Here is a 25,314-nt window from a genome sequence, read left to right on the forward strand (position 1 = left end):
ATTGGTTTTTATGTACGCTTGATGTATGTGCCTTATATACCAATATCCCACACCAAGCTGGTCTTCAGGCTTTGGCATATTGGTTGGAATATGCAGGTCTATATGGTTCTACATTCAATGAATTCTTGGTCGACATGGCTAGATATGTCCTTACTTGCAATGTTTTTTATTATAAAGACAATTGTTATTGGCAAATTAAGGGCACGGCTATGGGGGCTTCCTTTGCCCCCATATACGCTGACCTTTTTATGGCTTATGTCGAAACTAAGTTAATTTATGATTCCACAAGAAATATTTTTCTTTCAGAAATGGATATTTGGAGACGATATCTTGATGATATCTGGCTAGTGTGGAGGGGTACTGAGTCCAGTTTGTTGGCTTTTGTACAATACTTGAACAACAATGAATGGGGTCTAGGGTTCACAGAACAACATGATACCCATAGCATGATTTTTTTGGATGTTGTTATACGGAAACTCTCTGATGGCACACTTGAGAGTGAGACATATAGGAAGTTCCCTCAGTACAATTCATTGCTGCATGCTACAAGTTTTCATGCTCCACACATAGCCAATAACATCCCGAAATCCCAATTCATTAGAACCAAACGGATATGCTCACAACATTCAACATATCATAAAAATTCGGAGGACCTCATATACAGGTTCAAACAAAGAGGTTACAAGGAAGGCGTTGTAGCAAATGCCAGGAGTCAGGTGCAAGGCATGGAGCGTAGTCAGTTGCTTCAATATAAGGACAAGGATAAGGCCAATACATCACCAAAACCACTTAGACTTACAACAACTTATGGAAGAAACACCATTGGTTTTGTCAATATTGTACAGCATCATTGGAATATTTTGCAGAGTGATCCAGAAGTTGCTAGGATTATCCCTGACAAATGTATGTGCTCATACAGAAATGGTAAAAACTTGAAATCTTATTTCAACCATTACAAAACTGGAGATAGGAGGGGCAGGGATAAAATACAAACTACTATTTCTGGACACAGTCTGTATGGTTGTTTCCCTTGTGGGCATTGTGTAAATTGCAAATATATATGTACCACAAAGGAATTCTCAAGTCATAACTGCTCAAAGGTCTTTGATATAAATATCTTTTGCAACTGTAGTAGTGATTGGGCCATTTATATGGCCACATGCAAATGTGGTGCATTTTATATTGGACAAACCTCTAGGTGTCTAAGGTTACGTATCTCAGAACACTATAGTAATATTAAACAGAAAAAGCTTACGAATGCATTGTACAAACACCAGTTGTCACACCCATCAGCAATATTTCTATTCACAATTATTGATGTGATTCAGGGTGACCGTAGAAATAAAATTGGTTGGCATGAGATTTTAAACAGGAAAGAAAAAAAGTGGATCATTAAGCTGGGTGGGCTTTTCCTCCAGGACTTAATGAATATTTATAAATTTTCCACCAATGGAATTGTATGCTTGCATATTTAATAGGCATGAAATACTTTGAGTTTTGATACACTGATGAAGGCTGTGTAATTTACCAGCCGAAACCAGTATGTGTTTTTGTCTGCTGTGATGCTTTAACTACAATACAGTTTTTTTGATCACTATTTGCTGGCTCCAATCTTGTTTTTTGCTGCATTTCCGATGGGTGTCATCAGTCATGGCTCCAGTGTGTATCCAGCATCCCCCACTAGGTCACCATCAGGGATGACATCATTGGCAAATGTCTGGTACAGCTGCTTCAGATGCCAGATATGGGAGTCATGGTAGCTTCCAGGGCAGCCAGCACACACATTCATTATTATGCCCTGGGCATCGCACATGACCTGGCAGTTGATGGAGTGGAAGCCCTTGCGGTTGATGTAGGCCCTACCCTGCTCACCGGCTGGTGCTTTGATGTGTATGTGCGTGCAGTCAATTGCACCCACTACCTCAGCGTATTCCGCTATTTGCTGGAAGAGATGCATATTGCTGGCCAATACCTCACGGGAATTGGGGAAATATACATGATCAGCGACATGTGTTGACATGGCATTCAGGAACTGGTGCAGTTCCCTGGATGCTGATGCCTATGAAATCCCCATCATATCACCAGTTGGTCTCTGGAAGGTACCTGTTGCTAGTATTCTTAGGCCAACACATACCTTGGTTTCCACTGGGATGGGTTCCCCTCTGTTGGTTCTGTGTATGAGGTGTGGCCTGCACAGCTCAACAATTTGCTGCAGGAGCTCTCTGCCCACTCTATAGAACTCCCCTATCTCCAGCTCATGTAGCTCCTGGTAGGTTACCCTGGGTCTGTACTCTCTTCTCCATCTCCTCACTGTGGGTTGCTCAGCAACATTCGCAGTGGCACCACCCTCAGCATCTTGCACATGTTGCCTTATAATAGCAATGGCAGCCCCTAACATTTTTTTGTCTCAGTTAAGCTTTTTAAGTTTTCACTTCTCTTTGTATACTGCAGTGTTGCAGTGTTTCTGAGTAAAACATGGGAGGATGTTGTTTGCAGAGTTTTAAGGGCTGGGCTGGGCTAGTGTACTGCCTGTGTAATTGGCTGATTCTGATTGATTTCACCTGGCAGCTCTGCTAGTTCTCCTTGGTTAACTTCCTACTACTACCCTACTACTACTTTTCCCTCCTTTTCCCTTTTTGTTTCCATAGGGGGTAGCACCACGCAAACAAGCACACACACGCACACACAGCCTTACACGGGCTTACACAGGCTTAGGCGGGTGCACATCCACTCACACAGGCTTAGACAGTCTTACACAGGCTTACACGGGCGCACACGTGCACACAGGCTTAGACAATCTTACACAGGCTTACATGGGTGCACACAGGCTTAGACAGGTTTACAGGCACGCACACACATGCACACAGTGTAAGCATCTTTGCAAGAAACTTTGGTGGTAGCCACAGCGTATGCCTTCGGTTTCTGGGTTTCAGTTCAGACAACTAGAGACATGCCTCTTTCAGTCCTCAGTAACTCACAGCAAACACATGCCACTCTGCTCCAATAAGCTTACAGCCTTTGATACATACCCCCCTCATGATGTCACCTATCTTCTACTCCTGTTACCCCCCTAATCCTACTCTTACACTCTAGGGACATGGTTCACATGGCAGGGAAAATTGGGATTCACTATCATTATACTCATTTGCATAGGACTGCCTACTAATGCTTGGTTACATCTCTCACACTGAGCTTCTCCCCTTAGCAACCACTACTCAGTAGCCATGTTGTCTTCAGCCTGCCATTCACTTGCATGGCAGATGGATATTTGTAATAAAATGCCTATTTTTCACTTTTAATTTTTTTTTCTGGTTTTTAGAGTGCCGCACGTTTGCGCGGCGCTGCGCTACACTTAAAGATCGGCGATCGGGGGGGGATTATTATTTTTTTATTGTTTTGCAACACATATAAATGCCAATGGCCTTATATTTGGCCATTGGCATGCTTCCTCAACTGGATGCATCCTTTATTTGGAGCTGTCATTGCTCCGTTTAGCTATTTGCAGAACGGTACGGTATCTGCAGATAATACTACTCTTACACGGACAGGTTAGTGGTTCCTGGATCATAAATTTACCTCATTTGCATAGCTTTCAGCAGCAAATGAGGTAATTTCCATACCATACCATTGTCCGTGCAAGAGCAGCTTTAGAAGCTCTCATGCACGCCCCTACTGGCTATTGCTGAATCGCTTGGCAGACATATTGCCTGTCTACAGTCTTACACTGTTCTTACACTCCATGCAAGCCTTTGTAAATCTGGCCCTATGTCTTGTACTATTACTATATTCATGGGTTTTGTATTTCAGCTACAATCCTAGTGTAGAATATCATATAATAGAACATTTATATCTACCCTTATATGCTGAATACTCTTTAATCTAGTACTAGTGTTAGAAATGGCCCTATTTTCCCTTAAATGTTATGTCTAACAGTATCTGAACAAACATCTGAAAAATCTACCTTTTTAAGATTCAAACATTCCGTAATAAATTGCTCTGAGATATTAAACTTTGTTATTATTAAAAAGAGACAATAACAGAGAAACACAATCCTAAAGTTTTTATCAGAAGTGTCTTTCTACAGGCTATATATTTATATGTATATAAATTATCCTTCTGGTATAATGCAAGCATTCAGAACTATGTAATAACTGTCTTTTGCTTATTATCTAACTTGCATTCATTGACATCTTGGCATATAATTCAAAATATTATGATTATTTATTTTTAGACAGGTAGAAGAAACCTAAACAGTTCTTAGAATTTTCAGAACTCCTGCAGTATCACAAAAGTATTCATGACTCTAATTGAGCTTCTTCAAGCTGGTCCTCATGACACTGGCTTGCAAATGAACAGTTTATCAGCTACAATTCACACAACAATGTTCATGAGAGAATCCATGCCATCCCCACACTACACATCAATCCTGCAAATCCCTCCAAATCACAAAAAAAAAACACTACAAAGTATGTTAACCAATAAAAAGCTATTACATTTAAAGAAATAACATTTAATGATTCATAAGCATTATCTGTATGAGATGTTTAATATAAAGAAGAATGTAATTTTTTTAAAGGAGACAGCACATTACCTTGCATTAAAAGAATGACAGTTATGTGTGATCAAAATTTAATGTTTAAAAGTGTAAACATTACTCAAATTATTTAATAACATTCCAATAATAACTTTTATATATGCAAGAAACTATATTTTTATATTTTGTTTATAACATAGCATAAATTTCCTGGGTGCTATTGCATGTCAAGTATACTATCAGTAGCAAGCATTCAGAACTACGTAATAACTGACAGTGGTTTAGAATGCAATCACTGTCTTTTGCTTATCTACCTTGCATTCTTTGACATCTTGGTATATGATTCAAAATATTAGGATTATTTACTTTTAGACAGGAAGAAGTAACCTGGACAGTTTTTAGAATTCTCTGAATTCTTGCAGCAACACAAAAGTGCTCCTGACTCTAAGTTGTTTCAAGCTGGTTTCCATGATAAGGGCTTGAAAATGAACAGTCTATCAGTTACAATTCATATAAAGATGCTCATAAGTCAATCCAAGCCATCTCTACACTACACATCAATCCCACAAACCCCTCTAAACCACTAACAAAGCAATAAAAACCATTTCAAAGTATTTTAACCACTAAAAAGCTATTGTGTTTAAAAAATAACATTTAATGATTCAGTAAGCACAATTTGCAAGAGCTGTTTAATATAAAGCAGACTGTCATTTTTTAAAGCAGACATAGCATATAAACTTGCATTAAAAGAATGACATTTATGTGTGATCCAGGTTTAAATTGTAAAAGTGTGAATGTTACAAAAATTATTTGACATCATTCCAGTAACAGCCTTTATATATGTAAAAAGCTATATTTTGTATACTTTTTTATAATATAGCGGGTTCACTTTATAATCCTGAAATCCTGAAATATCGAATTTCAGAATCTCGAGATCATAAAGCCAAACCTTAAAAATCCCAAAACCCCAGAAGCGCGAATTTCAAAATTGTGGCTCCTTCACTAACCATACACCACACATACATATACGCACACCTTCCCCCCACACACAAACACACAAACCTACACTACATACCCCCTGCACTCCCCATGTGGGGGACTGCACCCCCACACCCCCTACTTAAATATACTAACTTCAAGGTTGGACTACACAGACAAACACATGAAAACACCACCATACAAGCTACATTCCCCTCGCACACACACATCACAGTAACAAAATACACTGACACACTAAAGCCCATAACCAAAACCCTTAAACATAAATACTTACCTGAACTTCCAGCTATCCAGTCACACAGCGCAACACCAGAAGTGCGAATTCAACATCTCAGGACTTTGGGATTCTGAAATTCGCACTTCTGGGGTTTTGGAGTTTTGAGTTTTCGGCTTTATAATCTCGGGTTCTGAAATTCAATATTTCAGAATTTCAGGATTATAAAGTGTTCCCAATATAGCATGTCTTTCCCAGGTGTTATAGCATATCAGGTATACTATCAGCAGCACACTACTAGACTATTTTAAGAACCTAGAATGTAACTTAATGTGTCTTTAGTGTCATTTCTTGCATCTTGTATTATATTTAACAGTACATTACTCAACTTTGCCAAGATATCAGAAAGTGTTCCATCAAACATACATTTCATCATAGTAATGATTAACTTTTAATAAAATTAATAATTTAACCTTTTAAACTTTAAATGAAAATAAGTGGCTTTAAGTTCATATATAATTAAAAAAATCAAACTCTGACATTTTAAAAAGGTAACTAGTAACCATTTGAAGGAGGGAAAGAAAGAAAGAAATGATTTTCCTTGTAAAAAGTAATACTCAGCACCTGTTCATAAGTATTCAAGCACTTCTTTAAATTAATAAGAATTCATAACCTTGAAATAAATTGATTTTCATTTGTCCTTCAGTTTTTACTATTTTTTTTTGTCTTTTATTAACCAACCATCTCTTGTTGCATTTTTCTTTAAAGAAGTTGATACATTCCAGTCCATTTATTCAGTTTTTTTCTAGGATTTTAGTTTTCTGTAGAAAGTCCATTTAATCTTCCAAGGTGTTAAAAATCTTCTTTCCTTCTTGAAGGTGAATCCTTATTTTTGCTGTAAAGAGAATTTGTGCTTTAAGATTATTTTTCTTAAAGCTTTTAACACGTGGCACACATACTTTTCTCTTTGACATCACTAATGTTGAATAGTCATCATCAAATCTTATTGTACTTTCTTGAATTTTAACTGGATAAATTAGTCCATGCAGCTTTTAAGACTAAATCCTTATCTTGACTTGAGAAGAATCTTATGATCACTGACTTTGGTAAATGAGGTTTTCTTTTTAAAGATGAGTTGGAAAGTGATCTATGTACCTTTTTAAAGCCAAAGGAAAAAGTTTCAGGTAGGTTCAAAGTTTTAGGCAGCCAGGTATTAAGGAATTAAATCATACTATCTCCTCTTCTTTTTCAGGAATCCTACACATCCTGATAGTATTTCTTCTAGATCTGCTCTCTAAGTCTTCTATTTTTTCCCAGAATAAGTTGTTTTGTTTCAGAAGAAATCCAGTGTATTTCTCATTTTTAAGTAATCTTCCACCAAATTCAGACATTGCCTCTTCTATACTGAAGATCTGTGATGATTGTTAAGAGATTCACTCAGCACTTCAACTGTTTTTTTTTTTAATTTCTCTTTAAAATTGTCCATTTTGATTTCTAATTTATCTGTCTATACAGATAACTAACTGATGTTACTTAGTAAAGTCTGTATGTCTTTTTTCATTGTACTGTCCTGTACACGGGCCTTAGAGTGGCTCATTCTCATTCTTTCTAGTTTTCTTGATAATAAAAACCAAATAAAAGAGTTTCAAATGTATTATTTTTGTAGTAAATTTTCTAGTAAATATTCAACTATAAATCCATCAACTTTTGAAATGTTCTATTTGAGATTTTTAGTAAAAATCTTCTCAGAGATGTTAAAATGAAGCAGAGCTAAAATCAGTGCTGTTAACTGCTCACCATATTGGCCACGCCCCCTCCTGTACCCATCTTTGAGATGACAATATATGGTGCGACAAATACTATAATGTTGATAGAACCTAGCTTTTAATGACAACTGAAGAAAATGCTCTTATATGGTTGCATTCTGTGATATTAGTCATAGATACAGAAGGGCAAATTAACTTATTCACATGGGTTATACCAGGTGAGTAGATTACAGTTTCAAAGATTTTAGAATGTAGACTGTTATCTCATTTATTGGTATATTGTGATAAGCTATGCTGCAGTGATCATATTTCTGACAAGACCACTATTTCTTTAATTGTGTAGATAGTCTGGCCTAGAACATGACATTCTTGCATTAGAATTATTTCTGAAAACTGTAATGGTTACTACTGAAAAGTCTAGGATCCTATTTGGAAATGTTATTTATTTTTTTTATTTATTAAACATTTGTTTACTGGGCATGTCTGACTTGGAACAAAGCCAATTTTCAGTGGAGGCCCAGGGAGAAATGCTCCAGATACATGTCTTTGTAATGTGGGAGGAAACCAGAGCACCAGGAGGAAACCCACACGAACGCAGGGAGGACATGCAGACTCCACACAGAAGGCACCCCAGCTGAGAATTAAACCAGAGAACCTCTTGCTGTGAGGCACTGCACCACTGTGCTGAGCAATATATGAGTATATGAGAAATATGAGTCATTAAGCTATTTATATACTTATCTTTATAAGTATATTTATGCACTGTTACAACAAAATATTTAATGTTTTTCATGCTTTCTTTATTATGCTTGACAATGCATCATATTACAGTAATATATATGGAGCATCAGATGGCTGAGCATGGTGCCATGTACCTGTAATCCCAGCAGTTTGGGAGTGGAGGTTGTTGGATCGATCCAGTATAAGGACAGACTGTTGGGTGAAAGAACTAACAGTTTAAGTGGAATAAGCAACATAACAATCTACGATAGTTGAGTTCAGTGAGTCCCAGACCACCAAAAATAGTTTTGTTTAAAATCTACATTGAGGGAACTGACTTTAAATTTTTCCACCTACTGAGTGTTTGGATTTAGTGTGTGTGTGTGTGTGTGTGTGTGTGTGTGTGTGTGTGTGTGTGTGTGTGTGTGTGTGTGTGTGTATCTATATCGAAAGACCACATCATCAAATACGAAATCACTGAGATGACATCTGAAAAACTTTAAAACATTGAACACCCAGATCATCAAAAACAAACCCCAGGAAAAGAACCACTCAGCCACCTTGGTGAACATTGCCCTTTCCCCACTGTAGTGCAATCTCGGAGTTGGTATATTTAGTTGTGAGGTGGAAACAAAGCACCCCACATCAGGGAATATGGAGAGAAGCCCCCCCCCCACATTGAAGTGTTTTACTTGCTTTGTTGTTTTTTTTTTTTTTTTTTGTCCTTGTGGCCAAGTGGTTCTTTTCCCATAGCTTTTGGAGTTCCAGGTATTCAATGTTTTAAAGATTCACCAATGATTTCATCTTCAATGATGTGGTCTTTCAATATTTTGATGGCCCATATATGTATATGTATATGTGTATATATATATATATATATATATATATATGTATATGTATATGTATATATATATATATATATATATATATATATATATATATATATATATATATATAGTCATAAGTGCAAAAAATTAACAGGTAAATAAATAAATTTGTTTTTAAGTGAAACCATTTTAGAGGTTTGGGTTCACTGAAATTACTTTTGTCAAGTCAAAGTGATGCCAATGAATCCTACGTTTACCACTTTTGTTATTACCAGCCTTACTTCTTGCATACTTTCTGTTAAATGTAAATCAATTTTAATACATTTTATAATGCTGATTGATATGTAACATTGATTAATCAAAAATTGGTATTAGTCTTACCTGAGCAGGGTGAGGAAGGATGTTATATTGAAATGTTTTTAAATGCTCTTGCAGACTGTGATTGCTCAGCTGTGAATACTTTAGTTAGGGCTCTTATGTTAATTATTTATGAGGTTTCATAGGGGTTTAAGTTTGACTAGACAACCAGTGTAATAAAGTTCAGTATTAGGTCCTGTGGTTGTGTTAGCAGCTGAAAATACAAGAATAGCATTGCATTGTGAGTTTTAGTCATGTTTATTGATTCTGTTAAGCTGGAAAACCTGTCATTGGTACAAGAATATGTCAGACATTTTATTATTATATGAAAAAAATTCATTGCATGGGAAGAAAGGCTGCCATGACTTTCATTAACTCAGTAATGCACAGAGGGTTATGGTGCAGTTAACAATTTCTTTATGGAATCTACATGGCATCCATATTCCTTCTAAAAGGAAAATATTTAAGCAACTGTTCTACAGTCTCAATATTAATATTGATTGTAGTCAAGAAACTCATATCTATGCATCACAGTTTGATGAATATAAAAAGAAATGGGTTTCTCTATATTTGTTATGGACAATTTGACTAATGGTTGTCAAAATGTCATGTTAGAGCATCTAAACTTGCTATGTAAAAATGCCAAGATTCCTGTATATATTCTTGTAACTTCTATATGTTCCTAATACTGCACATTCTTTGCTATAATTGTTTAAAACTCAAAAGTGTCTATGTATTTCTGATATGAACTTGCAAATCCTGTATATTTGCTTTGTTATAATACTACTGCTTATTTGATATCAAAGCATTTCTCACTGGCAATCTGCTGAAAAGGTTTTTGAAAAATCTAATTGGACAATCCTAGTAAACAAAAGCAAATAATAAAAAAATGAATAAATGCACATTTCTTCTATATCTTCTGGTTCTGCCTTTAGGATATGCATCCTATAATGATAATTTGCTTCTTTTTCCTCATCTTAACTTGGATCTCTGTTCTAGCTTGGTTTAATAGCTACTTCTCTGGCCAACAGCAAGACATTAAATGGCAAAAGGAACTCTCTTCCCTCCTGCCTATGAACTCGGGTGTTTCTCAAGGCTCTATTTTAGGTCCTCTCCTTTTTAGTATTTTCACGAACCATCTCCATTCATCTGCACCTTTAGCCTTTGTTGTTCAATACGCAGATGACTCAACTTTTATCTGTGCTGCATCTTCCTTAAATCTGCTTGCTTCTACTATACAACAGTCCTTCTTATCAGTTGAATCATGATTATCAGAATCAGAACTGATTCTAAATCCTTCTAAGACCAAACCTATGTTCTTTTATTCTAGAACATCTTGTGATGTCCCTACTACATTTCAAATACAGTCATCCAATAACACCATAATTTCTGCTATACCTCATACAAAATTACTAGGTGTCCTAATTGATAACAACCTGAAATTTGACCTTCATCTAGCACAGTCCATCAAAAATACTCATAATAAACTTGGCTCACTTTACAGATTCAAGCTTTTTCTTTCAACTAAAACTAGACAAGATTTAGCCAGAACTCATCTTCTCTCCACCTTACTATACACCTCTCCCATTTTCACTAACCTTAGTAAAACTGATCTAGCTAAGCTTGAAATCTGTTATAACAAAATTGCAAAATTTGCTAGTAACACCTGCATAAATCTCATCATTGCTCAGGCTTACGTCAACTCCATTGGCTTGATGTTTCCCATCTCTTAACTTGCACTCAGCTTACAACAACTCACAGACTAGTCCATCAATCAGAATCCTTCTCTTCAGTTACTGCTTCAGCCCTACACTAACAAATGTACTCTCTGATCTTCCAATAAATTCCTGCTACAAGTCTCTAAGTCGAACAATAATAAAGCTGCTGATTCTCTATACTCTAGTTACATCTCCAAAATATGGAATACTATCCCTCAAGTCACTATATCCAATCCCAACTTATCTCAATTCAAAATGCTCCTAAAAGACCACCTCTATTCTAATTGGCTGTGTTCATGTTCCTCTCCTAGCTAATGTCTTCTCTCTTGCTTTACTCTTACTTTTACTTTTACTATATCTAACTTCCTCTTTTACTCATCTTCTTTCTTTTCCCTTTCTATCTTTCCCATTTTTTCTTTCTCCTACTTTTTACCTTCTAGTGCCTCATACGTCCTAGTCTGCTCTCCTATTATACTTTTCTCCTCACTTTCTTTCTCTCGTTCTTTTTATTTCTTCTTCTCTCCTTGCTTTTCTTCTTCACTGGCTCCTCCATACTCCTCTATGCTTTATACTTAACTACTGCCTATATATTTCTTTTTTTAATTTTTCTTATGATATGCTTGTAAATTTGTCAAAATTGCCTTCTTCTCTTGCTGTCTATTTACTCTCTTTAACATTGACTCACTTGATTATTATTTTGCTAGTGCAGTCATATTTTTTCTTTTATTATTATAAATACTAGGCATCTTTTTATTTCTTTTTTTCTTTAAATTCAGTTTACCTAGACGTATATATTGTGCTAACTTTTGTATTATATTTCTCTGTTTAGGGGGCTTTTCCCCCCTGGGACTTCGCTGAAAATGGGCTAACACCCAGGTGGACTAACCCGGTTAACAAAATTAAATAAATAAATAATAAATAAATTTTTCTCAGGATGCCACTGGCTTTGACTTTATTGGAATTATAATTAGTTGTAACTGGAATTTAACTCTCAGTTCCATTTTTTGACAAACAAACGGCTATTCTTTCATGACACAATAGAGATATAAGGCAATTAAAGGAGACAACACAGGCTTGTGGGCTGTTTGATTTTGACCCGGCCCTGTTTTCTCAAGATAGACATTTCACTTTCTTTTCACAATTTCATAAAACGTGCTTAGGAATTAATTTCGTACAAATTTCAAGATAGTTCCTGAGATGTCATCTTTCCTATTACATTTAACCCAGATCTTTTTCAGACTATTTTTGACACATTAAATTAATAGCATTTACAACAATATACATTCAATGGAAAAGAAATGTTCTGTACCTCACCAAAGTTCCGACTAAGTACCAAAAACTAGTTGATGAGAAAACAAACTTGTCAGAACACTGCTATGAGTCCAAATCTTTTAATAAAACGAATAAAAACAGCATATAATTCTTAAGACTTTCAAGGAAATAAGCGCTTTTGGGTATGCACCCTTCTTCAGATTAACAAACAGCCACACACAGTATCTATTTAAACAATAAAACAACCAATAAAATCTCAGTAAAACACCCACCTATTCTTAAGGGCGGGTTTCATAGGCACACTTTCATTCAAGCCTGGGGTTCTATGGGCCATGAGTTCAATAATCCACTTAGCCTCCATAGCTTCTGTGTGCTGTTTTATGTCACCACCTCTATTATTAAGCCTCACATTTATTATAGCCCTAAATTTAAATACATGTGTGGTGTAACTTTCAATATGCCTATACAAAGCATTGTGAACATCCCCTCTCCTAATAGATGAAAGATGTTGCAATATCCTTACCTTAAACATACAATTAGTCTTACCAATATAGAAGCTAGGGCAATGTTGGCACTCAGCTATATAGACTATATCTTTTGTCCTGCAAGTAGCCCTGGCCCTAAACCCAAAGATTTTACCAGTTACCGGATGTGTGAATGTGGTGCCACCTCCAATGTATGAACAAGCTTTACATATACCACAAGAAACAGTCCCTATATTAGACTTAAAATGTGTTGCCCTATCTATCCTTTCTTTACATAAAATATCCTTCAAGTTCTTGTTCCTCCTAAATCCAAACTTGGGCATGTCACCTACTATATTCTTAGTTTTTTCTTCACTTATTAAAACTTTCCAATTTTTGCGGATAACATCACATACTCCCTTTATATTACTGCTGTATGTCAACATGATCTTTAAATCTTTTCCTTTCTGCATATCATGGGGTACCTTGTCAGGTTTTCCTTTACCATAAGACAACCATGGTCTAAACCTTTTCTTCCTATCCTCTTGGGCCCTAACTGTGTGATTATTTATTAAACCATCATTATATCCTCTTTCAAGAAAACATCCCTTCAACTTATGTACTTTTGTTTCAAATAATGTATCAGTAGAGCATAACCTAGATATTCTACCAACCTGACCCCATATAACATTGGGGAATGTATATCTAGGATGCATACTATCAAATGTCAGCAATGTGTTCCTCCAACATCCCTTCCTATATAAACTAGATGAAAAACCATCTACTGATTGCTGTATATCATCCAAAAAATCTATTTCTGAAAATGAAGTATCTACCGTAAATTTCAAAAATGTGGTGGTCGAATGCAGGTAGGTAATGAACAAATCTAATTCATCCCTACTACCCCTCCACAAAATAAAAATATCATCTACAAAGCGTTTATATAGTGCTATGTATTGTAGCCATATTCCATCATTTAGAAATGTTTTTTCCCAGAATGATAGCACAAGGTTTGCATAGGTATTTGCACAGGGGGTGCCCATGGCTACCCCCTGTGCTTGTCTATACACCTGTTGCATCCCCAAAAAAACATTATTTTCCAAAACCAATGCTAACATGGTACTCAATAAATCCACCTTACTTTCCTCCACCCCCATATCAATCAGCAATGACCTAATGGCATAGATACCATATTTATTACTTATCACTGTAAATAGGTTTTGTATGTCCAGTGGATACAAAATGAAAAGGACTCATAAAAAACTGTAAGTCTGCCTTTCCTTGCTGTCATATTTTAGAATAGATCAGGGACAGTATTCTCTAGTTAGATTAGGAAAGTTTAGTTATTTATATAAAGTTTTTTCTAAAATGATGGCCTTCTATCCTACAGTTTAATTTTACATTTCTGATGATTGAATTCTGGTGTTTATTGAATATTATTGATTTACATTCTTGTAATCATTTTACTTATTACATGTTATTCATTACTTTACATTGTGGCTGGACAATCTGTGTATTCTTTAGAATTTAGAGAGTGCTTATACCTGTTTGGTACTTCACAGGTCACCTTGAATGCCTGCCTGCTTCTGATCATAGCTATCATTTATTTTGATATTTAATTTTTAATAATTGATCACCCCTTGAGTGGTGTATAGACCTGTCTGAGGCAGCATTTACCATTTGTACTGGGGAGAGAGCACAGCTGGAAACCATTTTCAGGCTTCCCATAAGTGTTTGAGTGTGTGAGATTTGAATTTATTTTGAGTGTGAATCAGAGGTCTTAAACTGGAACACATTCCTCGGGAGTGTATAATAAGGGGTTACATTTGGGGTGGACAGAGGTATATAGTCCAGTCTCATGAAATAGAGCTGGTTCATGTTGTGCTCTTAAGGGAAATGGTGGAATTTTGCTATTGTGAGTTCTGTGCTCTAGTGTTTTTTCTATGACGTTCCCACACTGGAGTCAGTAGTGAGGATTGAAGCTCCTTAATTACTGACTCGGGTTTTAAGTGGTGGATGTTACTTTATTGGTGGAAGTCCAGTGGGATATTAACCAGATGTCACAGGTGTCACCAGTGCTTCTGTGTCACACAGAAACTTGAGAAGTGAAGGAAGAGTGACTGAGGAAGCTTGGGTTGATAGAAAAGAAGTATGTTAGGGAAGTAGGATACACACTGAATGACAGATGAAGCAACAAAGACATTTCAGCTGAAGTCAAATGAGTTCCATTGCATAAAAGGCCAAGGAAAACACATTGTGGCTGCTCTATCGCGTGTGCAGCAGGCAGAAGACAGTTTGATAAATCAGATTTGGGAAAAGAGGAAGAGGGCAAGAGGAGACAAGTACATCTAGCCAAGAGATGGCTTTATTTTGTGAGAGACCTGTGATGGTTGGACATCATTGCTGAAGGTAGAAGAATGGCACTTTATTGAGAGGGTTTGACAGATAACAGGATACACCAACCCCATGTAAAAACAGGGAAAGGGAGATGATAATGGTAGTATCAAATTGGAGATTAAATCCAAATCTTTTGCAAGCTAAAGAGGTAACTGACCAAACAGAGTTGTTACTGCAATGTTTCTTTTTAATTTAGCAGGATTCAATCCTCTCTAATCATAATAGCTGGGTAGGTTTTAATTCCACTCTAAAGGGACTGTTAAGCCATAAAGCTTCATATATAAACATCATAGAACAATACAAATTAAAACTCTTGAGAAACATTTCTTAATTAGACAAAGAACTACAATTAAATTATAACACAAAAATTTGCACCACTGATCAAAGCTCAGTATGGACTTAAACTGTTTCTTAAATTCAATTTCTTAAGGGAAACCAAAATGTAAACAAAATATTTAGAATGATATTGGCCCTTTCCAAACTCCTGGCAAGCTTATTAAAACTTATTTTATCACAGTTAAAGAACATTCCTCTTTTACAAACGCCAAACATATTCTTAAAGCATTCTATCATATATATGAACAGTATGGTTCTACCAATCCAAAAATAAAATCAAAGGATAGCCAGCTTCTATATGAATATAATTAATGAATAATATTTCTTGAAATATGACTCATATTTTTCATTAAAGGGAATGAGATAGCTACTTCACATCTTAAATACTGCCCCAAGTCTAGACAGAATTGATACAGCCTTCTATGAGAAATTTAAAAAACAAATCTCTCTAACTATTTTCACATAACAAACGTAATGGCATTAGTGACAAATGTATGACTTGGTATGAAACAATTTTTATTGTCAGACAGAATTTGAATCCTCCAAAAAATATTGTCTTGTTTCTGTAATCAACCTCAGTTTTAAACTGTTTACAAGGATTTTCACAGTAGATGTCGATGGCATTCAGAAAAAAAAAACAAAGCAAACTATGCAATCTGATTCCAGCAACTTTGTTCTGTACACTATGTGTTTCTGATTAAGACACTGATGTAGTACTTCACTGTTATTTATCTGTAGGTGGATTACACAATAGCATACTACTGAACGACACTGCATGCAAATGTGGCTGTCTAGGGATGTGGCTAATGCACATTTTTCATGTGATCTTTCCTGATACGTCACTTCAGGATCAAAATGGCAAGGTAAAGTGGTTCAAAGATAAGCTCTTCTATGGTATTTCTGTGAAAAGTAGTGAGACTGAATGTGTGCTTTTTTTTTGACATTCTTCCATTGTTGTCAAGGACAAGGATGAGGCTGTTATTGTTATTGCAAAAGCAGGTATTTATTGCAAGGCTAAGAATATGGGAGTGTGTGTGTGTGTGTGTGTGTGTGTGTGTGTGTGTGTGTGTGTGTGTGTGTGTGAGTGTGTGTGTGTGTGTGTGTGTGTGTGTGTGTGTGTGTGTGTGTGTGTGTGTGTGTGTGTGTGTGTGTGTGTGTGTGTGTGTGTGAGTGTGTGCGCGTGTGTGTGTGTGTGTGTTTAAGAGATAGAACAGGTGCACATGCAACAGGATTTCATGGTTTGGTAGGATGAGCAGCACCAGGTGTTTGATGCAGTTACTAGCAAATAAGCATTTAAAAAGCTTTCACTCCATGCAGCTCTTGAGTTACTAGTTAGATGCACAGAACTGACTACAGCAGTACAGCACTAGTAGTGTTAAGCAGCTAACCTTTTAGAATACCCCCATTTAAATGCTAGCTAGGCCAGATCCAAATGTCAGTTAGGTATTATAAGTAGCAGCAGATAGCATAATGCTAGGACAGATCCTATATATCACAAATCATGAGAAGCTTACCAACAGGGTGCATATGTACTGGAGGTGACTAAAGCATTTGACTGAGTTCATATACCATTAAGAATACATTCTGTTTTCTGATTTTATTTTCATGGCAACAAAATGCTACATGGTGCACTCTCCACTTGTACTGCAGTTAAAAGCAGAACTGTACCACCCTTAAAACCTTTACGGGTGCTAGACATTTGTGTCATGTAACATTCTATCTCTTTATTTTATCACTAGATGTTTTTTGTATTGAAGTTATTCAGAGCTCTTCTTTTTCTGGAATTAAATTCTTTGTAACTTGTGCTAGCATCATCTTTTTTTTCAGAAGGTATTCTTCTGTACTTTCAAAAAACCAATAAATCCATTAGAGTAAGTTTGGATTGAACATCAATTTAAGATTAGATTTAACATTAGTAACATTGTGAGATTAGATGTGTCACATATTGCAGAAAGGTTTAACCAACCTTTGAATCATAAACTGAATCTCAATAAATCACTTCACTTTCCTTTGAGTATGTAAAAGGATATATTCAATTCATTGTTGCCAATCTCACTGACCAATCACAAATGTATTACAGACAAATATAAATTTGATGTATGTATATTTATTTGGGTAACTTCTGATCTTGGAACAATTTAAAATGTAATGCATTTATGAAGTTTATCTATCATCAGACAAATAGTTTTTTGAGAATATTCTACTTCTATTTCTTACATTCGGAATGAGCCCTTAAATGTATGCATTAGCTAATTTCTATTTTATTTGAAGTAGGAAGAGCAATTCTTAGAAGTTTAAATATCATATCTAGCCCCAAATCAAAGGGGATATAAAACTGACCATTTCAAAACACTTTTCTACTTCCCCAGCAATATTCCCCTTTGGAATATAGCATTTTTCTACAGTTATCTTTGACTATGATATTACCTCTAAAATATTATTTTCCCTTGGCAAAATTTCTTCTCTGTTAACAGCATTAGTTCATTGTTCCATCTGTGTGATACCCTTTGTGCCTTCTGTGATTACTATGTGTTTGTAAATTATTTCTGATTTATTTTTGTGATTTTTTTACACCCAGGCTTTGCTTGTAAATTGTCTATTGTGATAAGTACACTACATCAGTAAACAATTATAAATAAATAGACAAGTGTTTTCAACAAACTACCCTTCTTTATTGAACTTGTATTCTAAATGCCCAGAAACATATGCCTACATTTGACTTCCTCAAAGAATTCCTGGTATTTTAATCTCTTGAAGGCAATCAAATATTGCTATAAGCAAGGACCACTTAAATAATTGATCTTTCCTTTCTTGAAAGACAAACATTTTCCTCTCTTGTTAATTGTTTATACTATCCTCATCTTCAGAGATGATAAGGTTTAGAACCTTAGAACTAGTGCCTTTCCACAAATAAATGTAACTGGCATTATAGTCACCAAGTTCTTTTGCACTATTGATATGAATTATAATAAATTAACATTTATATCCTCTTCACTATGGTATTCCAAAAATAAATACTAGCTTTCTTTTTTGTACAATTTAATATTAAATTCATCAAACTTTTCAGGAATCTTCTCTTTCAATTAGTAGTTATCAGTACTAAAAGATCAGTGCCTATACATAATTGTCATTTTCTAAGTTTGTTTATCAACATTTTATGCTGCTGAATAATACCTACTTCCCTTGCTCTTGGCAAAATTAATTTACCCAAGTATTATTCATGAGGATAATTTTCAACAATTTATGTTGCTGAATGATACCTGCTTCCCTTGCTATTGGTAAAATTAATTTACCCAAGGGTATTATTCATGGAGATAATTCTGCTGACGCTTTACATGCAGTTTGGTCATGTAAGCTGGTTCAACTAAAAATTGCTGTATCTGCATATTCTTCTAAAAAGAATGAAAATAATAAATATTTAATAAACACTATACGTAAACTGTGAGTTCTTTAATTATCTCATATGTCTCTCCACACCAAATGTCATTGCAAATAATATATTCTTATTATATGTTACTCCTTTTTACAGAAATTCTATATTGTCATACACTGGACAAAAATGGAAGAAATTTTGCTTAAAATGCAATTCATTTATGAAATCCTTACTCTACACTTGGAGGTTTTCACCAAAGGTCATTCAGCTCACCAAAATATCTGAATTCCTGGACAATTAATTCTATGTGAGGCTTTTCTAGCTATAGGTTGTTACAGCACACCTGCCTGTATCCTCTCCTCATTGCCTGTAAGCTTCTTGTACCAGGACTGGATGGTGAGCATGTATTTTTCATCAGTGAGCATGTTCCCCCACTTTGCTTCTCAATGACTATATCATATTATACTTCAGTAAATAACCTTTATATCCCATAGCTTAAAGTTTTATATATTTGATTGTGATGTTTACAAATTGTTTTTAATTTTGTGAATAAGTTATGACTGCTAAAAAATAGTTGTTTCTGTCCTAATCCATTGTGCAAACATTTTGTTTGGATGTTTCTATTTATCACAACAATGGACCTATCTAAAGGTGCATAATTAAATGACGAGTTGGAGCCTTTGTTCACATATTTTTTCAATTCCCTTCCTCCGTGTGTAACTAAGTCTGTCCACATATCATTATTTTTTTGTTTGGCTGTTTATTTGTAAACTGCTATAAAGCACTGATATCCCTTTTCAAAATCAGCCTGGGAGTACTAAGTGATATTCTTAGTATCAGTAGTCGAAGGTAGGTGGGAAGCAAAGATGTATGCACACTACATACACCAAGATTTAAGCACACTCTACCCACAGTACCATTTATTAAAACTCAGCTATATTCATTTAAAGAAACCAAAATGAATATATAAATAAATTACACACACTGTACACACAGAACACATACAAACCCCAAAAATAACAACACTGCCCACATAAATCAAATCCTAGAAACAAAACTTGATGAAATTAAAATGAAAAAAACATTTTGAAATAAAAAGTGACTAGCTAATTAGAAATGAAATTCCTGGTAAAATGGATCAGATTCCAAATATTAATGCTGAGATAGTACTGACACCAGACCAAGTAATTAAATACTAAAAATAAATACCAATCATTTAAAAAGAAAAGTACAACATATGCATTGCACAACAACTTTCAAGATTACAGAATATACATCCTCTTTCAATCAGATGTCACTTATTATTGTAAAAATAATCACAAAATGTATATTGGAAGTAGAAAATATCAGCATGGGTTGTTACAACAGTTTAGCTAAATGAATGCCAGTAGGTTAACTGTTTGGTAAATGAACCTATGAAGTGAACCCTAACAGTTCCTTTATTTATTATTGTTGCTTATTATCATAAGTTACAGTATAATCAGTCCGTCCCATGGCAGCTTTGGTGAGGTGCTTTAATCTACCATTAATAAAGCCTAATTTATCCTTCTCATAGGGTGAAGATTTAACAAAATATTTCCCTCCCATGACCCTCCACCATTAAGATATGTTTGCACTGTTGCCTGCTGCCTTTAATGACATCTTGTTCTTTTTTCACCACTACCATGTAAAGTTAAAGGGGCTTGTATTACTCAGGAAAGCTCTAAACTATAGTATGTAGGGCCACCCAAGATAGACAGGTCATGGCAGAGGGAGATGACACTAAAGATGGTCCAGTGAGGACAGCAATGAGTAGTCCTAGTTGTTAAGAAGTGGATGTATTAAAGTCAAAAGAGCATCTATCTGCTGATGTAGTCTGAAGTGAAAAGAAAGGTAGATGCTGTAAACAACTATACACTTTGGAACATAAGAACAATGAACCAAGGTAAATGTAATATACATAAGGATGAGAAGACAAGAATAAACACTGACATCCTGGAAATCAGTGAAATAAACTTTACTGGAATTAGTCATTGTATCTCGGATAATCATAAGACGTTCTACTGTGGACAAAGAAATTTTCAAAAGAAATAGCCCTTATAATCAATAAAGGGTATCAAAGTACTGCTTGGTTACAACTCAAAAAGGGATAGAATACTCTCAATCAGATTGTTTTCAAGGCAAGCCATTCAACCTTCTTTACAGTGAATACAAGTTTAAGCTCCAGCCATGGATGCCAAAGTTGAAGAAGTTGAGAACTTTTTGATGATATTCAGCACCTTCTGGAAATCACAGTAAAAAAGTACTGCAGTCATTACATAACTGGAATGCTGTAACTGGTAGTCAAAGTATAACTGAAATAACTGACATGTTTAATGTTGGAGTATGAAATGAAGTTGGACACAGAATAGTAGAATTCTGCCAAGAGAATGCACTGGGCATGGGAAATACTCTTCTTCATCAGCATAAGAAACAGCACAGCTTTACACATGAATATCAGCAGATGGTCAGTACCAATGGCTATATATGTCACATGAATATCAGCAGATGGTCAGTACCAATGGCTATATATGTCACATGAATATCAGCAGATGGTCAGTACCAATGGCTATATATGTCACATGAATATCAGCAGATGGTCAGTACCAATGGCTATATATGTCACATGAATATCAGCAGATGGTCAGTACCAATGGCTATATATGTCACATGAATATCAGCAGATGGTCAGTACCAATGGCTATATATGTCACATGAATATCAGCAGATGGTCAGTACCAATGGCTATATATGTCACATGAATATCAGCAGATGGTCAGTACCAATGGCTATATATGTCACATGAATATCAGCAGATGGTCAGTACCAATGGCTATATATGTCACATGAATATCAGCAGATGGTCAGTACCAATGGCTATATATGTCACATGAATATCAGCAGATGGTCAGTACCAATGGCTATATATGTCACATGAATATCAGCAGATGGTCAGTACCAATGGCTATATATGTCACATGAATATCAGCAGATGGTCAGTACCAATGGCTATATATGTCACATGAATATCAGCAGATGGTCAGTACCAATGGCTATATATGTCACATGAATATCAGTAGATGGTCAGTACCAATGGCTATATATGTCACATGAATATCAGCAGATGGTCAGTACTATTGGCTATATATGTTACAGGCAGAGATGGAAGGGGACTACACAGTCAGTAAAGGTAAGACCTGGAGCTGATTGTAGCTCATACCATTAGCTTCTTATCACAAAATTTAGAATTAAATTAAAGAAAACAAGAAAAGCATCTAGGAATTGAGATATGAGTTCAATAATATTCCAAGTGCATATATTGTGGAGGTGAAGAATAGATTTAAGGGATTAAACCTGGTGGATAGAGTACCTGAAGGAAATGGACAGAAGTCTGAGATATTGTCCAGAAAGCAAAAACAAAAGTATTCCAAACAGAAAGAATATTAAGAGGCCAGTGGAAGTTTAGAAGTGGACAAAGAAATGAGACCAAAACAGAATGGATATAGGAAAAAATATAACCAATTAAATGCAGAGTTCCAGAGAATAGACAGAAGGTAAAAGGAGGGATATTTAAATGATCTGAGCAAATAAGAAGACAGTAGAATGGAAAATACAAGAGCTCTGTTAAAGAAGATAGGTGATAATAAGGGAAACTTTCAGGTAAAAATGGTCTTGATAAAAGACAAACATGAAAGGGACCCAGCAGAAGAGCCTTAATATTATTGATGCATATAGATGCTGCAATCAAAACTGAGGGAAGAAATATTAACAACTTCAGGTGTACAGATGATATCACTGCCTAATGGCTGAACGTGAGGAAGAACTGAGGATCCTGTTAATGAAGGAGAAAGCAAAGAGAACAAAAGCAGGTTTGTCACTCAATATAAGAAGCAATAAACTAAAATTATGTCATCTAGCACTATCAGTTTTTAAAAGAAGTTGAGGCAGTGGCATATTTTGTTTTCCTGAGATCACAGGTCTCTGCAGATGGAGGCTGCAGCCATGAAATTAAGACACTCATTGTTTGGAAGGAAAGATATAGCATCTCTGGATAAGATTTTTAAAGAGCAAATGCATAAATAACATTGTTAACAAAGGTTCATATAGTCAAAGCTATGTTTTTTTCACTAACAACACATAACTGCAAGGCTCTGCACCAGAAAAATCAATGTTTTTAAATTGTGGTGCTGCAGAAAATGTTTAAGAATTCTGTGGAAAGAAAGAAGATCCAGTCAGTTAGACTTAAGGAAATAAATCCAGACTGTACAGTGGAAAGCTTGATAGTAAAACTAAAACCCAAGTACTTTGGTCAAATAATGTGATGACATAATTCACTAGAGAAAACATCAATACTGGAAGGATCAAAGGCTTTCCTGAGAAGTAGCAAAGCACAGTTGCCAAGAAGGAACCAAAACGTTTAGACTGAGGCATGGTAACAGGAGATTGAAATGGAGCAGGGAAGAACAAACTTGTTTGTGTATGCATTTCAGTTTTATCTGCTCCAAGTAAAAACAAAATCACACTGAAATTTTGGATGTGAAGGTCAGAATATACTGAATATTTCAGTAAGTAAAACAGATATTTTTCTAACATTTTGAATGCTTTATAAAATTTCACAGCTCTAATAAGAAAACTAGAAGGCCATATATTAGATATAAGTGAAATATACAAACCTTTTTTACATGAAATGTGAAACCGACCGGATATGTAAGGTTATTCTTCCACTTGCTTGAAGTTGCTGCAGTGACTATTTTTGAATTCACCATATATTTATCTGGTGAGCCATTGTCAGCCTCATTACCACCAGAAAGCATGGATTCAATGTAAGACAAATGGAATACCATCAACATAGCTGCTGGGGTTTTGCCTGGAAGACAATTAGAGAAAAAAAGTAAAGTCGGCATTTTTTTTCACCCAGTGTCACATAGCTAAAATTATCTGATCATTTAGATAAAACACCTCCCAAATCTGCACTATACTGCCAAAGGCCTACAACCCAAATCTATTCTCTGCACTTCAAGGTCAAGTCTTTGACCCAGTTTAATATGAATACCAAACAGCCTATTTTAACAGAACCAGCTGACTGACTAGAATCAAATCTTTACTGCCACTGTCCAGTCCTATAATTCGTATACTGTCTGAAAGCAAAGTTTAGAAAAATCCTTATAAATGAAACACACCGAGGACCACGCCAAGCTGTCATTAATAGATAATTTATTGAGTGCTTTCATCTCCTAAAATCAAAGACTTCATCAGAATAAAATACAACATTCTCAAACAATTTAAATAATCATACAGGCATGACTGGTAGTATATAATCAACCAAACAGCCCTGCCTGAGCAAACAAACTATTCTGAAAAATCTGAAACAGTAATACTACAAAACAAACTTCAACCAATATTACTAACATTATTTAGAATCTACCAGCACATTATTTTAAAACACTGGGAATGGAGAGATACTCATTTAAACTGGGGAAGGGGGCACTAGCATCCAACTTTAGCTGCCAAAAAAGATCATGGTATTCAATTAAAGTTTATGTAGACTGTCCCTCAGGTTTAACGGAACTTGTTCCAACACAAATTTAAAAACACTTGCTTCATAATTCCTTATTTATGTATATAAAGCATTAGTCTCCATTCACATATTATCATAATAATGTTCATATAATCTTTTCTTAAGCATGCATTCTGTTTTTCCAACATAAAATTCTGTAAAGGATGAATAGAGTACTAAATAAATAACACCTTTCCTATTGCAGTTGAAATGCCCATAAGAAGTTAACAACCATTCTCTAGCTTTTAAATAGAAGGTACGGCCTTCCTAAATGTAAGAGTACTGATTGCACATACCATATTTGTCAGTGCCCCATGCTCACTTCTCCTCATCACCAAACCCAGCAACACTAACACCTTTGTTAATATGATTATCTGACAATCTTTCCAGTAACTCCTTAATGTTTCTTTTCCTCTTAAAAAAATGGGTTATACAGCAATGGTCTCCCCGAATTCTGGAAAGAGTTTTAACACATCCTAATGGCATTTGATAATCCCCTCAATATCTTTAAAGTTGTTACTATATTTGCATACCATCATGTTCATGTTAGAAGTAAAATTAGAATTAAGATTACTTCCAACTACCATTGGGGTGTCTAAATTAACCCCCAAAATGGGTTTATTTTTAACTTTCCTACTTTCCAAAATCTCATTCTTAATTTTTTCCACTAACTTAATGGGTAACCCCTTTCTATTAACATCTGAGCAATAAAAACAAGCTCATACATAAATATGTCATAATTAAAAATCATTCATGCTGCCC

General features: G+C 35.3%; 1 protein-coding gene across 1 annotated transcript in view; it reads right to left on the reverse strand.

Moving 5' to 3' along the window:
* Positions 1 to 25,314, reverse strand: part of LOC122812125 (adhesion G protein-coupled receptor E1-like) — a gene marked incomplete in the record, with an annotated part of 2,110,064 nt that overhangs the window by 517,310 nt on the left and 1,567,440 nt on the right. Inside the window, 1 exon segment of the mRNA XM_044084415.1 lies at positions 23,669 to 23,862. Within this exon segment, the coding sequence (XP_043940350.1) occupies positions 23,669 to 23,862 (194 nt within the window).

The sequence above is a fragment of the Protopterus annectens genome, chromosome 9.part0, assembly GCF_019279795.1.
Source record: "Protopterus annectens isolate FY-2018-M chromosome 9.part0, PAN1.0, whole genome shotgun sequence".
NCBI classification, from domain to species: Eukaryota; Metazoa; Chordata; order Ceratodontiformes; family Protopteridae; genus Protopterus; species Protopterus annectens.